Source organism: Embiotoca jacksoni, unplaced genomic scaffold (assembly GCF_022577435.1).
Source record: "Embiotoca jacksoni isolate LCO1_2020_lvr unplaced genomic scaffold, fEmbJac1.0.p SCAF_94, whole genome shotgun sequence".
In the NCBI taxonomy this organism is placed as follows: domain Eukaryota; kingdom Metazoa; phylum Chordata; class Actinopteri; family Embiotocidae; genus Embiotoca; species Embiotoca jacksoni.
Window position 1 is genome coordinate 142899 of NW_027185452.1, and position 12210 is coordinate 155108.

At 45.0% G+C, this 12210-nt stretch overlaps 2 protein-coding genes across 2 annotated transcripts in view; one reads left to right on the forward strand and one right to left on the reverse strand.

Moving 5' to 3' along the window:
* tm2d1 (TM2 domain containing 1) overlaps positions 1 to 1167 on the reverse strand; it is a gene marked incomplete at its 3' end in the record, with an annotated part of 11167 nt that extends 10000 nt beyond the window's left edge. Inside the window, 2 exon segments of the mRNA XM_069141967.1 lie at positions 1 to 27; positions 1037 to 1167. The exon segment at positions 1 to 27 is cut by the window's left edge and continues 47 nt beyond it. Coding sequence (XP_068998068.1) covers positions 1 to 27; positions 1037 to 1152 — 143 coding nt within the window.
* A 1016-nt stretch (positions 1168 to 2183) lies between these two features.
* The window catches only part of LOC138193766 (inaD-like protein), a 66869-nt gene continuing 56842 nt past the window's right edge, over positions 2184 to 12210 (forward strand). Inside the window, 7 exon segments of the mRNA XM_069141976.1 lie at positions 2184 to 2227; positions 4234 to 4284; positions 5584 to 5762; positions 7322 to 7531; positions 7667 to 7806; positions 7927 to 8098; positions 11277 to 11405. Of these exon segments, the coding sequence (XP_068998077.1) occupies positions 4263 to 4284; positions 5584 to 5762; positions 7322 to 7531; positions 7667 to 7806; positions 7927 to 8098; positions 11277 to 11405 (852 nt within the window). The 5' untranslated portion in view covers positions 2184 to 2227; positions 4234 to 4262.

Sequence of the window (12210 nt, forward strand, 5' to 3'; positions counted from 1 at the left end):
TCTATCTTCGGGTCTTTGCACAGATACGTGAGCAGAGTGAAGGATTCAACGTCAGTCTGGAACCAACATCTGCCCTGGCGTCAGCAGCCAATCAGAGAAGAGGCTCAAGATGGTTCTTCTCTTTTTAACTGAATATTATTTTGAAAGTTGTCATTTTTACTCCCTGATTTGTTTTATTGTGAAAGGGGTCATGTTGTGATTTTTAAAGATTGACAAACAAATACATTTCTTATTAATTTGTATTTAAAATCGTCTATTTATGAGCTGATTGACAGGAAAAACTTAACAGGTGATTATTTTAATAACCAAATAATTTGGAATGAAAACTGTTTCCTGGATTTCATGTTTTTATTCATGAAAATTAAAGTAATTATTAGTTGTAGTTTTTTATGACATTTGATCACGTTAATTTAGGAACATCAGAAAAATAGTTTGTATCATATCAGAAACATTAAAAACGTCCTCACTGTGTGATTTATAAGGAAGTAACATGCAGATTGGATTATTACTTATTAAAGATTCTTTAAATCACAGTTCATGATTTATAAAACCTGTTTGTGTCTGTGAAGATATAATAAAGGGACAATTCACTGCGTTTTATCAGAATCTTTAAAAAATAGCTGTGGTCTAATGATTTTAAAAAAGAAGCTATTACTCATTCTGATTGATCAAAAATTGGATTATTTTATTCAGTGTTTGACTTTTTTTGGTCTCTATTTCTAATTCAGGGAATTAAACACCAGAAAAATCACCACGTTAATGAAAAATTAAAAAGAATCTATTTTAAATCAGAAACTTGTGACGTCGCAGCCCGGACATGTAACTTTAATAGTTTCACACACAGATGAAAGGTTTCATAATTCAGAAGCTGAGTTATTCATTCTGCAGTTCAATAATAATAATAAAACCTTAAAATTAACGTTTCACTGACATCGGTCTGACGCTAAGCTAAGCTAAGGTTAGCCCCCCACCCCCTCCGGTCCCGTTACAGCCGGTAAAACAGAGTTCCGTGAATGAACTCCGGTTTGAAGGATATTGTCCGAGTCTCAGGTTCTCGCAGATTTCCGAGTCTTCCGCCAGAACCGCCTTCAGATGGGACGAAACGCAGCAGAACAAGAGGCTCCACATCCCGCAGCGTAAACAAACCGCCATGACTGACTGCGTCACGTGACAGCGGGACGCCTTCAGGGACGCTCGGGAGCGGTGGGAAGTCAGAGGTACACTTTTATCAAATCGTTATGTGTTGGTAGATTTGTTTTAATGGTTTATTTTTCATATTAGTGTCAAATATGAGCGATACATGTCAATAATGGGCAAATCCAATAAATAAAGACAATGAATATTATTCAGCAAAGACTGAAGAATCGTTTATTGGCAAATATGAACACAGCAATAAGTACATGAAGTCTAATAGGTTAGGTTAGGTTAGGTTAGGTTAGGTTAGGTTAGGTAGGTAGGTTAGGTTAAGTTAGGTTAGGTTAGTTAGGTATGTTAGGTTAGTTAGGTAGGTTAGGATAGGTAGGTTAGGTTAGGTTAGTTGGGTAGGTAGGTTAGGTTAGGTTAGGTTAGGTTAGGTTAGGTTAGGTTAGGTTAGGTAGGTTAGGTTAGATTAGGGTTAGGTTAGGTAGGTAGTTACTTTATTAATCCCCGAGGGGACATTTTTTCGCTACAGCAGCATACAGAAGCAATAAGATAATAATAGAACAATAAAATAGCAGTAAAATAGCAATAAAAAATATAAAATATAAAACGCACAGTATATACAGTACAGTATATATCTATATATATTATATACAAATATATACAAACTATTTTATTTATTTAAAAAAATTGGAAGATACGGAGAAATTAAACATATTTATATGAAACATAAAGTGAGCAAGTGGATGTTGAGGTGAAGTTATTTAATTGTCAAAGTTGTGAAAACTGTTTTTTTATTTCTGTTTTGTTTCCTGTTTTTGTTGTTGTTGTTGTTGTTTACTTGTGGGTGTACTTTAACACCTGAACTGTTTCTGTGATTATTAGGAGGTCATCGATGAACCAATAATGATAATAATTCTACAAAGAATAATAACAATACATTTTCCAACATCCAGCGGGTTGTCGGTTACAAAGATGGTTCAGGGCAACTGCAAAAGTTCTCCCTCTCAGTTTGAATCTTATAATTTCCGACAGCCCTCGAAGGCAGCATTAAAGCGACACTTGTGCCAAACTGGATCCAGTTCATGTGAGTTTGAAACCACTTTAAAACTGTTTTAACGGTTCGGTTTTTGCGCGGACTCGCCCCGGTAACGTCCACCGACGGTTTCTCGGTGTGAAACGGATCCAGACGGTTTTTTTTTCCCGGTGGCTGTCGGGCGCGCGGAGTTAGCCTGCTGGCGGCTAGCGGTGTGTTAGCGGGGCGGAGGTGGAGGGTGGAGGGTGGAGGAGCTGCCGGAGGAAAACTCCTCTCCTGTCGTCCAGGTGAAGGTGACCTGAGAGACACGAGGAGGAGTCGCTCCGGGGGGTCGTCCAGGTGTGTGTTCGGGAGTGTCAGCCGGTTAAAGTGTGTTTTTCTGTGTGTAGAAGTTTGATGCACCTGCCGGACTCGAACCTGCGGACGGTTCAGTTTAACTCTTTGTCACATTTCCTTCTGAACTCAGTCTAATAAAAACAAAGACAAATCGCAGGTTTGCGGAGTTTTTACTTATAAAAGTTATTATTTCCCTTCGCCCCGCCCTCTGAGCAGCCTGGTTTCACTTCCTGGTTCGTCAGGTGAGCGCACAGGTGAGCTGCAGTAACCGAGTGCACGTTCGGCCTTCAGGCCGTCCTGTTGTTGTTTGGTGGGAATGCGCTGCGGCTGGTTTGTTTCCTGCTCATAAAGTCGCTCTGTCCTGCCTGGTTCGGCTCGGCTCGGCTCGGCTGTGCCTCGGTCCCCAGACACCTGCAGAGCAGCTCACCTGTCTCACCTGGCCAGAAGGAAGTGTCTGAAACCAGGGGCGTGCACGCGAGTAGGTCAAAGTAGAGGATTCATGTCTTATTACTCCGTAATGAAACGTGTTGAAGTAAAAGTTTGTATTGTTGGAATCATGTACGGTGGCCCGGAGAGATCAGTCAACACGGGTCGACACGACACGGGTCAACACGGGTCGACTAGACACGGGTCGACACGACACGGGTCAACACGGGTCAACTAGACACGGGTCGACTAGACATGGGTCGACACGACACGGGTCAACACGGGTCAACTAGACACGGGTCGACAGGACAGGGGTCGACAGGACACGGGTCGACATGACACGGGTCAACACGGGTCAACTAGACACGGGTCGACACGACACGGGTCGACACGACACGGGTCAACACGGGTCAACTAAACACGGGTCGACTAGACACGGGTCAACACGGGTCAACTAGACACGGGTCGACACGACACGGGTCAACACGGGTCAACTAGACACGGGTCGACAGGACAGGGGTCGACAGGACACGGGTCAACAGGGGTCAACTAGACACGGGTCGACAGGACAGGGGTCGACAGGACACGGGTCGACATGACACGGGTCAACACGGGTCAACTAGACACGGGTCGACACGACACGGGTCGACTAGACACGGGTCAACAGGGGTCAACTAAACAGCATCAACAAAGGTGATGAGCAGACTTGTTGCCATGGTATCCGGTGAAGTCACGCGTGATCGTGTGGTTCGGCTACATACTTGGACCTGGAGCTTTAGTACTTTTTCTGTTATCAGTATTCGTGTTTTCTAATTTAATGGTTTCAGTATTTGTTTGTATTTTAAGTTTTTGTGGTTTTGTAAATTTTTTTGTTTTCAAAATTCGTGTTTTTGGTATCTGTTCGTGTTTACGACATTCTTGTTCATGTATTAATCTTCAATTTGTCAGAAAAGAAAAGTGAACCAATTATTATTATTTATTTTTTTAATGAAATTCAGGATGATTTGAATAAAATCTTAATTTTAAATCAGGGTTTTGGTTAAACTAAATAGCTGATAAGTAAAAATACTTTTATCAGTTTATCCAAAGATTCATGATGTCACAGCGTGTTTGATTTATGTCCCTCCATGAATTCAGAGTGTGTTGTGTGCTGTGACGGACAGGTGGGCGGAGACTAAGAGGTGTGGGCGGAGACTAAGAGGTGTGAGGAGGTGGAGGTTCCACGCTGCTCCTTACTGTTATTTTATATTCGTGTTGTGTTTGAGGACCTCACGTCGACGTGTTCTTCTCTTCAGGTCGATCCGGAGCAGCGAGCAGGACGACCATGTTTGAAAACCTCCCGACAGGTAAATGTAACCAGCTGTTTGTCTCCCAGGGCAACGCTCAGCTAATAATTAACTACTGGTCAAACAACTAAACTCAAGTGCTCAACCAGACCTGCAGGAAGTGAGCAGAATAAACAGACTGGTAGAATTAAACTAATGAAAACCAGTCAGCTGATGCAGGTGAGGTGGAATTAAAACAGTCGGATTAAAGGAGCCTTACGATGTAAAAAGATGAAACATGAGATCAATAGAAGAAAAAGACCAAAAAAAAGATGAAGAGCAGATTTAAGGAGCTGAAAGCAGATGATTATTGTGTCCAACACCAACATTAGGAATAAAAAAGATCCCCATATCCATATAAATGTGTGATTAAACACTTGTAATGGAAGTTTATGGTCCAAAAACTGTTTTTTAATTGTTTTTTTTATTGATTTTATCAAAAATATTTAATTTTGCATTTGTTAAAAATTTGGATGTAATTTGTGGAGTTTTGATATTTTTGTGTTGAGACTGTGAAAATAATCCTGAAGAAATATTCTACTTATAATCAGTTTTTCTTTCAGTTTTGAACTCGGTGATAAAAAGAGTCTAAAGTGACGTATGTTTCCAGAACAGACAGTCTGTGACTGAAATATAGAAACCAAGAACACATCTGCTTTCAAAATAAGAGCTTTAGACTGGGATATAGAAACTAAGAACACGGATTTCAAAATAAGAGCTTTACATGCTTTTTAAATCTCATTCATTCAACACTAAAACAAAGTTCAGTCTCTTCCAGCTGGAAGTTTGTAGAAAACTCATTGAACATGTTCCTCATTCATCAGAAGACTACATTACCCACAAACCCCGTCACTTCCTGTTGTTGCTGTTGGCTAGCAGCAGTTTGTTTTGATGGTGAGAGGAGAGGGGGCGGAGCCTAGTGATTGGAAATGAACACTTATTTTAGTTCAAAAAGAGTTTTATTTTAAAAGGCGACTTTATGAGGAGGGTGAAATTTCACGGGAGTTTTTAAGGAAAAATTGCAGGAATTTTGCAGATATTATGGAGATGATTTGAATTTATGTTAATTATTCAGTTACTGAATTAAAACTGAATTATAAATAAATACAGATAAATATAATGATAATATAGAAATTTATAAATTTAGGTTTAAAAAACAAAAACACTAGAACAATTTCTAGTTTACTCCAAACATCCAACTGCAAAATTTTCTGTTAAAAAAAAGTTTTCATGTGGGACAACAAACATGCTGATGAATCTGAGAGGTGTTGAATGAGTCGGGCTGCAGGTAAAACTCTCTCTGTGTGTCCGTGTCCTCAGTGTCGGTGTCGGAGCGTCAGCAGGTGCTCGGAGCTCTGGAGCGGCTGCAGGCCCGGCTGGTTCAGAGGGAGGAGTGGACGCACAGCGACACCCTGGGCAACCTGAGGGAGGCGCTGCAGAGCCCGCTGCTCAACCACATCCTGACGCTACAGACCTCCATCAAGCAGCTGCGCAGCCAGGTGAGTCATTACATTACATTTAGCTGACGCCTTTATCCAAAGCGACTTACAACATACCGATGGTTCACCATCGGGAGCAACTTAGGGTTCAGTGTCTTGCTCAAGGACACTTAGGCATGTGGACAGGAGGAGCTGGGGAGGTCCATGTTTTTTTGGATGTTGGGAGGAAGCCGGAGAGAACCCACGCAGGCACAGGGAGAACATGCAAACTCCGCACAGAAAGGCCCAGGACCGGATTCGAACCCGGAACCTTTTTGCTGTGAGGTGACAATGCTAACCACTGCACCACTGAGTCACACAACCTGTGGTTCTGTAAAAGTTTTAAATTCACTCTGAAATATTTTTGAAGTCTGGAGCTTCACAGACACTCTAATCTGATTGGCTGATTGGCTGTCAACCAGCCCCGCCCCCCAAACATACTGAAGTTGTCATCATTAAAGGCAGTTTCTTATATTTCCTATTGACCTATATTATAGTGAATAAAAGACTTTGTTAGAGTCCTAATATGTAATGAAAGATGAATTATTTCCAGAAGGACCAGAACATTTACTGACTTCTTATTTCAGGAGAGAACTGGATGCTTTTTCAATGGAAGTCTATGCAGGCTGGAGGAGGAGGGCGGGTCTCCTCTGCAGCTCCATCAGTATTCAGCCGGTGCTCCTCCTGACGTTGAGCCTTTACAATAAACAATCTGCAGCCAAATTAAGATAATGGCAATAACGGACGGCGGCTTCATATTCTAAGTGCTGCGAAGGTCACAGCGAGTCTATGAATGCGTCGCCGGGTGGCTGCATGAAGCCGGGACTCTTTCTTTCTTTATTTTCCGCTCCCTCCTCCCCCGGCGCTCTGCGGATCTATCAAGCTTTAATATCTGGTGTCTCGGTTTGAGTAACGGCCTTGTCGGGGCATATTGATGAAATGGCTCGGGATCCTGCTCCGTCAGCTCGGCCTAAATAAGCCGCAGACTGATAAGTTTCCACAATGTGAGTGTAAAGGTCATTAATACATTACCTGTTCACAGAGAGCTGCACAGGAATCTATTGATTTCTCTCCTCTCCTCCCCACTCACTCACCCCCCCTCCCTCCCCCCCCCACACACACACACTTACCCCCCTCCCCCCCGGCCTGGCGGCTTCATTTTTTCTCCTCCATGTCTTTTTTTTCTTTTTTTTTCTGTCCACTGTGTCCTTGCATAAAAGGGCGCCTCCCCTTTCCGTCTGTCCCTCCATCTCTTCATCAGCTGTTGCTGTTTGGAGGGAAAACCTGAAGCTCCAAAAGTATGTGGACGGTCTGGGATCACAGATGTGACATTTCTCTGAGGTTTTTATTTCAGACCGTCTGTGAACTCTCTGACAGACCAAAGGTTTCATAAAGAAACAGTCTGAAGCAGCTAAACGGCACACGAAGTACAGTCCTGAAACTAGTTTGAAACCAAAACCAGTTTTAAAACTGGTTTGAAACCAGTTTGAAACCAGTTTGAAACCTGTTAAGCAAAATATGTATCACTTGCTATCTGACAAACTCCTTCACCTCTCTCCCCCCTCTCCCTCCTCCTCCAGTTGAGCAGTTTTCCTCCTGACGCCTGCCATGACTTCAGTTTCTCTAAAAAAGGTCAGCTGATTTTGGGCTCTGTTGATCCAGCCAGTGTTTTGGCTCCGCCCACTCTGTCCACCTCCTCCTTCATCCTGACCAATGGCTCGTCTCTGCCTGTCCATCAGACTCCGCCCTCGCCTGACCTCCTCCAGAGGTGGATCCTCGCTGCCGCCAAGGTGGGCGGAGCCACGATGCCCACACAGAAACTTGCATGTCAAAGGAGCTCAATAACAAATCCAGAAGCTGACTGTGTTTGTGTACTTGTGTGTGTGTGTGTGTGTGTGTGTGTGTGTGCTTGTGTGTGTTTCCAGGGACGCCCCACGGAGTCGGTCCAACTGACCCGGCCTCAGTCTGGCGGTCTGGGCTTCAGCGTGGTCGGTCTGAGTCCCGCAGGAAGCAGCCGTCAGGGCGTCTTCATCAAACACGTCCAGCCTGGAGGTGTCGCTCACAGGTTGTTTCCTGCAGTCAGTGAATGCAGCACATCAGCACACAAACAGCTGTTGATGTTTGAAAAGATAAACTATTACTAAAAAATATTTGACTGAAGTTGGACTCTCGTTGGTCTCTGCAGGGACGGGCGTCTCCGGGAGCGGGACCACATCCTGGTGATCAACGGCCGTCCTCTGGAGCCGGGGATCAGCCAGCAGGAGGCGCTTTCGCTCCTGCAGCAGCCCGGGGAGACTGTGGAGCTGTTGGTGGCCCGGGACCGCCCACCTGACCCACAGGCCACGCCCACCAGCACGGTAGGAACACGAGCCGAAGGACCTCTCTGTCCTCATGTTTTAGATATTTAGGGGAGGTAAAGGTCAAAGTTCAGAGTCACCGTGACTTCACATCCTCTCATCTAAAACGCATCGAGAACGCCTCAAAGGAGAAAAAACAACATTCGCTTGGTACCAACGATGACCTGTGAAGAGTTTTTTGGGTGTTTATGGGTCAAAGGTCACCGTTGACTCACATTAACCCACGCCTGTGAATGCCTTTATATTTTGGAGGTCAAAGGTCACCGCGAGTTCAATCTTCTTTGAATCTATTTTTCTATAGATGTTACAGAGGTGCATCACCTCTAACATCCTACATCAGGAGACACGAGGACATAAAACCTGGAAACATCGTTCTAAAGGTGTAAAATCTTTTACTGTGTTAAAGATTCACTTCTTTTATTAAAGAGCCCAAAACTCCAGATGGACCCGACCGATGTCCGACACTAAAAAAATGTTAGTGTCAGAAAATAAAGTCGTGAACTCAGGAGTTTTACCCTGAAATTATTTCAGGTGGAATAAATTTGATGTTCAGCTTTTAAATCCTTCGGAAGCTAAAAGTGTCACGTCAGCGTTTCTCAGGAGTTCGAAAGTTTCTTAAGTTTTTAAAGCGTTTTTTAAGGCCAGATCAGAACCAGCTCCAGGTCCAGAACATCAGCTGTATACTCACACACGCAGCAGCAGCTTGGCCGTCACTCAAAACAAGCAGTGCTGAGAGGGCGTCAATCATAACTGGGGGTCACTTTGGGACCCCGCCTCCGGATCAGAGTGAGACCTGCCGTTCATGACGAGCTGTAAGTCTGCTGACTTTGACTCGGATGATTTTTTATGACCTCAACGCCTACGATAGGAAATCAAGTTAGTGCTGCGCTCACCGCCACGCTCCTGACAATATGTATTTAAGTTGGAGAGGAGGCGCGATCAATGAATGTCGACATGCCGGGAGGGGGAGGGGGGTGACATCATCCTGAAGCTCAATCCACAGTCTGAGCTCTGAGCTGTGGTGAAAGGTCAGAGGTCGTAGAGGTGAGGCGTGTTGCTTAATCGAGTTTAATTGATCCTTAAATGCCTCCAAAGTGTTTTTGTCAGATTTCAGTCAAAACAGCTTCATGCAAGAGTTTCACAATAAAAGCCTTGTTAAGAAATTAAGGGTTTCTGTCTACTGCTGCAAAGTGCAAGAGGGTTTTTACTTTAAAATACAGGAAGTGTTTAGTCTGTATTTACCAAGTATCATCCATCAGTGAGGTCATCGTTGGTTTGTGAACGTTATGAATCCTCCAGTTCAGATTCTGTCCGTCACCATCTTTGTTAGTTCGGAGCGGTTTGGAGCAGGAAGTGACCATATTTGGACGAGCTGGGGGAGGAGCCAGCGGTGGATCTGATGGATCTGATTGGAAACCTGACGATACTACGTCCCGCCCACCGATAGCTGTAATACACAAACTTTAACAGGGCAAACAGGAGCGGATCAAAACCAGGCTTTGAGTTGATCAGTACAAACCTACAGGTGTCCTACTTCCTGTTTTACCACAGCGTGACGGTTAGCAGCTGGATGGACAGTTTGACGGACAGCCGTCCTCCCTGAGAGCCGACAGAAGAGTTTGACTTGATGTTTTGAGTCCACTTCCTGTGAGAGGAGTCAGGTTTAAAGGCCCCTTCAGGTTCCTTTAACTGCACAATCTGTTATCTTTTATCTCCGTCGTCCTGCTTTTCATCAGTTTTAGGACGGACATAAATTAGCCGCTCGCTCCGGAGCAGTTCTCCGTCACGCCGGCTAATCGATGGCGGGATAATATTCAGCGAATAGACAGCGGCTGTAAAATCGCGAGTCGACTCGCTGATTTACGGCCGTCTTTATGGAGTTCTCCGTTGGCACCGGACGGATTCCGGCAGAACCGAGGTCCGACGCAACGCATCAGCTGTGACGGCGGGTCGGAGACACCTGCAGCCCGGCGGCGCCGGCTGCTAACGGACAGCCGGCCGGGCCGCGGGAACGGCAGTAAAAACCCTCCAGACTGGTGTTTTTATGCCCGCGGCTCCATTAAACACGACCTCAATAGGAGCGGGACATGAATAAAACAAAGCAGGACCGGAGGCCCAGTATGCAGGACGTGGCCCCGGGCCAGCAGCAGGAGGAGGAGGCTACCAAACAAGAGGGACAGTGTAATTCTGTGTGATAATGACCCGACAATAGAGCGGGGCAGAATCATTACGGCGCCGGCTAACCTGTGATCCGCCGCTCACATTAACAGTCCGGTCCCGCTCCGTGCCGACACCACCTCGTTTGTCTTGAGGAAATCTTTCCTGGTTATTTAAATGTCAAAGTTCTCTCACATTTTCATGTCCTCGTGTGCTCGGTCCAATAACTCAGGTGTTCACGGCGCCGGGCCGAGATTCTGACACCCAAAGTAAAGAGTTTAATAGTTTTTATTTATCAGTGAACATCCTCCAGTGCAGCGGAGAGGAAACGCTTCACACCGAACCACCATGTCAGATGTGGGAGGAGCCTCAGGACACGGGCCAGACCGCCACCAGAATCTGAGCCGACCCGAAGACGTGGATCAAACAGAACCGTGGTTCGGTTCCTTCGATTCAGACCTTCAGACAACAGGAGGAAAAGAACAGAAGAGAAGTAGTTCAGTTCAACACAGAAAGCTGAAACTTGTAACTTATTGTTCTGATATCACTTTCCTCTGAGGAAACAATTATATACAATAAAGGCAACGCTGTCAACAAACCAATCAACATCAAGGACACAACGAGGGCGAAGACAGGACGTAGTGGATGATCGGAGGATCCTCATCAGGACAGATCGCCGCTCCTTCGTTCCTTCAGCTGGTTTTTACACGACGCTGCTTAAACCGCGTCGACCTCAGAGAGTAACAACTGGATCGAGTCTCTACAGGACTCGTTAGACGATCCAATGGTGTTAATGCTGCTTTTAACAGACAAACAAACATTCCTCTGATCCTGAAGTCGAAAGTACGAATTCGTCGTTTCTTCTTCGGAAAAACTAAAACTTGACGGCTTGATAAAAAGTGCAAAGCAAAATAACAAATTCTTTCCACAATAGAGAAACTTTGAACGTCCCATCGTTGGTGGGCCCAGCAGGGTGTTGAGCGCCCCCTGCTGGTGTTCAGTAGATGTGTGTGTGCTGCAGGACCAGTGGGGCCACCTGGAGGAAATCCAGCTGCTGAACGATGGATCCGGTCTGGGCTTCGGCATCGTGGGTGGGAAGACAAGCGGCGTGGTCGTCAGGACGCTTGTCCCCGACAGCGTTGCCCACAAGGTGAGTTTTAACCTCCTGAAGGTTCTGCTGCAGCTGGACAGGTGAGGTTCTGGTTCTGGACAAACTAAACACTTTCAGAGCTGCCGTCAGCTGCAGGAAGTTCCATTTCCATAGCAACGATTATCAGTAAAACGAAGGGTTGGAGTTCCTCAAGGGTTGATCCTGGGTCCTCTGTTATTACCGGTTCTACAAATTATTCACTCTGTCACACGGATGATGAACATTGAGGGAATATTGTTATAAGCAACATCTGTCCTGGAAACCTGCTGCTGCGGTTCAACGCTGACAGACTTATCTGGAGTTTATTATCAAGTCATTAATCAACGTATCATCTGCATATAAACGGATATTTACTTTAATTAATGTAGGATTCATGTCACCAAGCTGGAGTCTGTTTAGTTCTGAAGATCAGAGGTCCTGATCGGGAGCCTTGTGGTGCACCAGCATTTAAATTAATGCAAGAAAGATTCACAGACCTGAACATGAAGAAAGATCAAGTTTCATGTTGTTCTGCTTTTAAATGTTGTCGTTAAAAACCTTGAGGATGAAGATGAGTGATGAAGGTTGGAGGCTGGTTGTTGATTTCATCTGTGGCTGATTCAGTCTAACAGCCTTTTAATATCAGAACTCCACTCCAAACCTTCATCACCTCACCGTCCGGAAAACAGAGTGCACACGAGCAAGGCACCGAACCCTCGGAGGACCTGCCGGGAAGAAACCCGTTAATAGTCGTTAAATCAGAGCAGACAGCAGAACGGAGGGAGGAATTATCAGTAAGTGGATTAATTAGAGACATTAGAGTAAT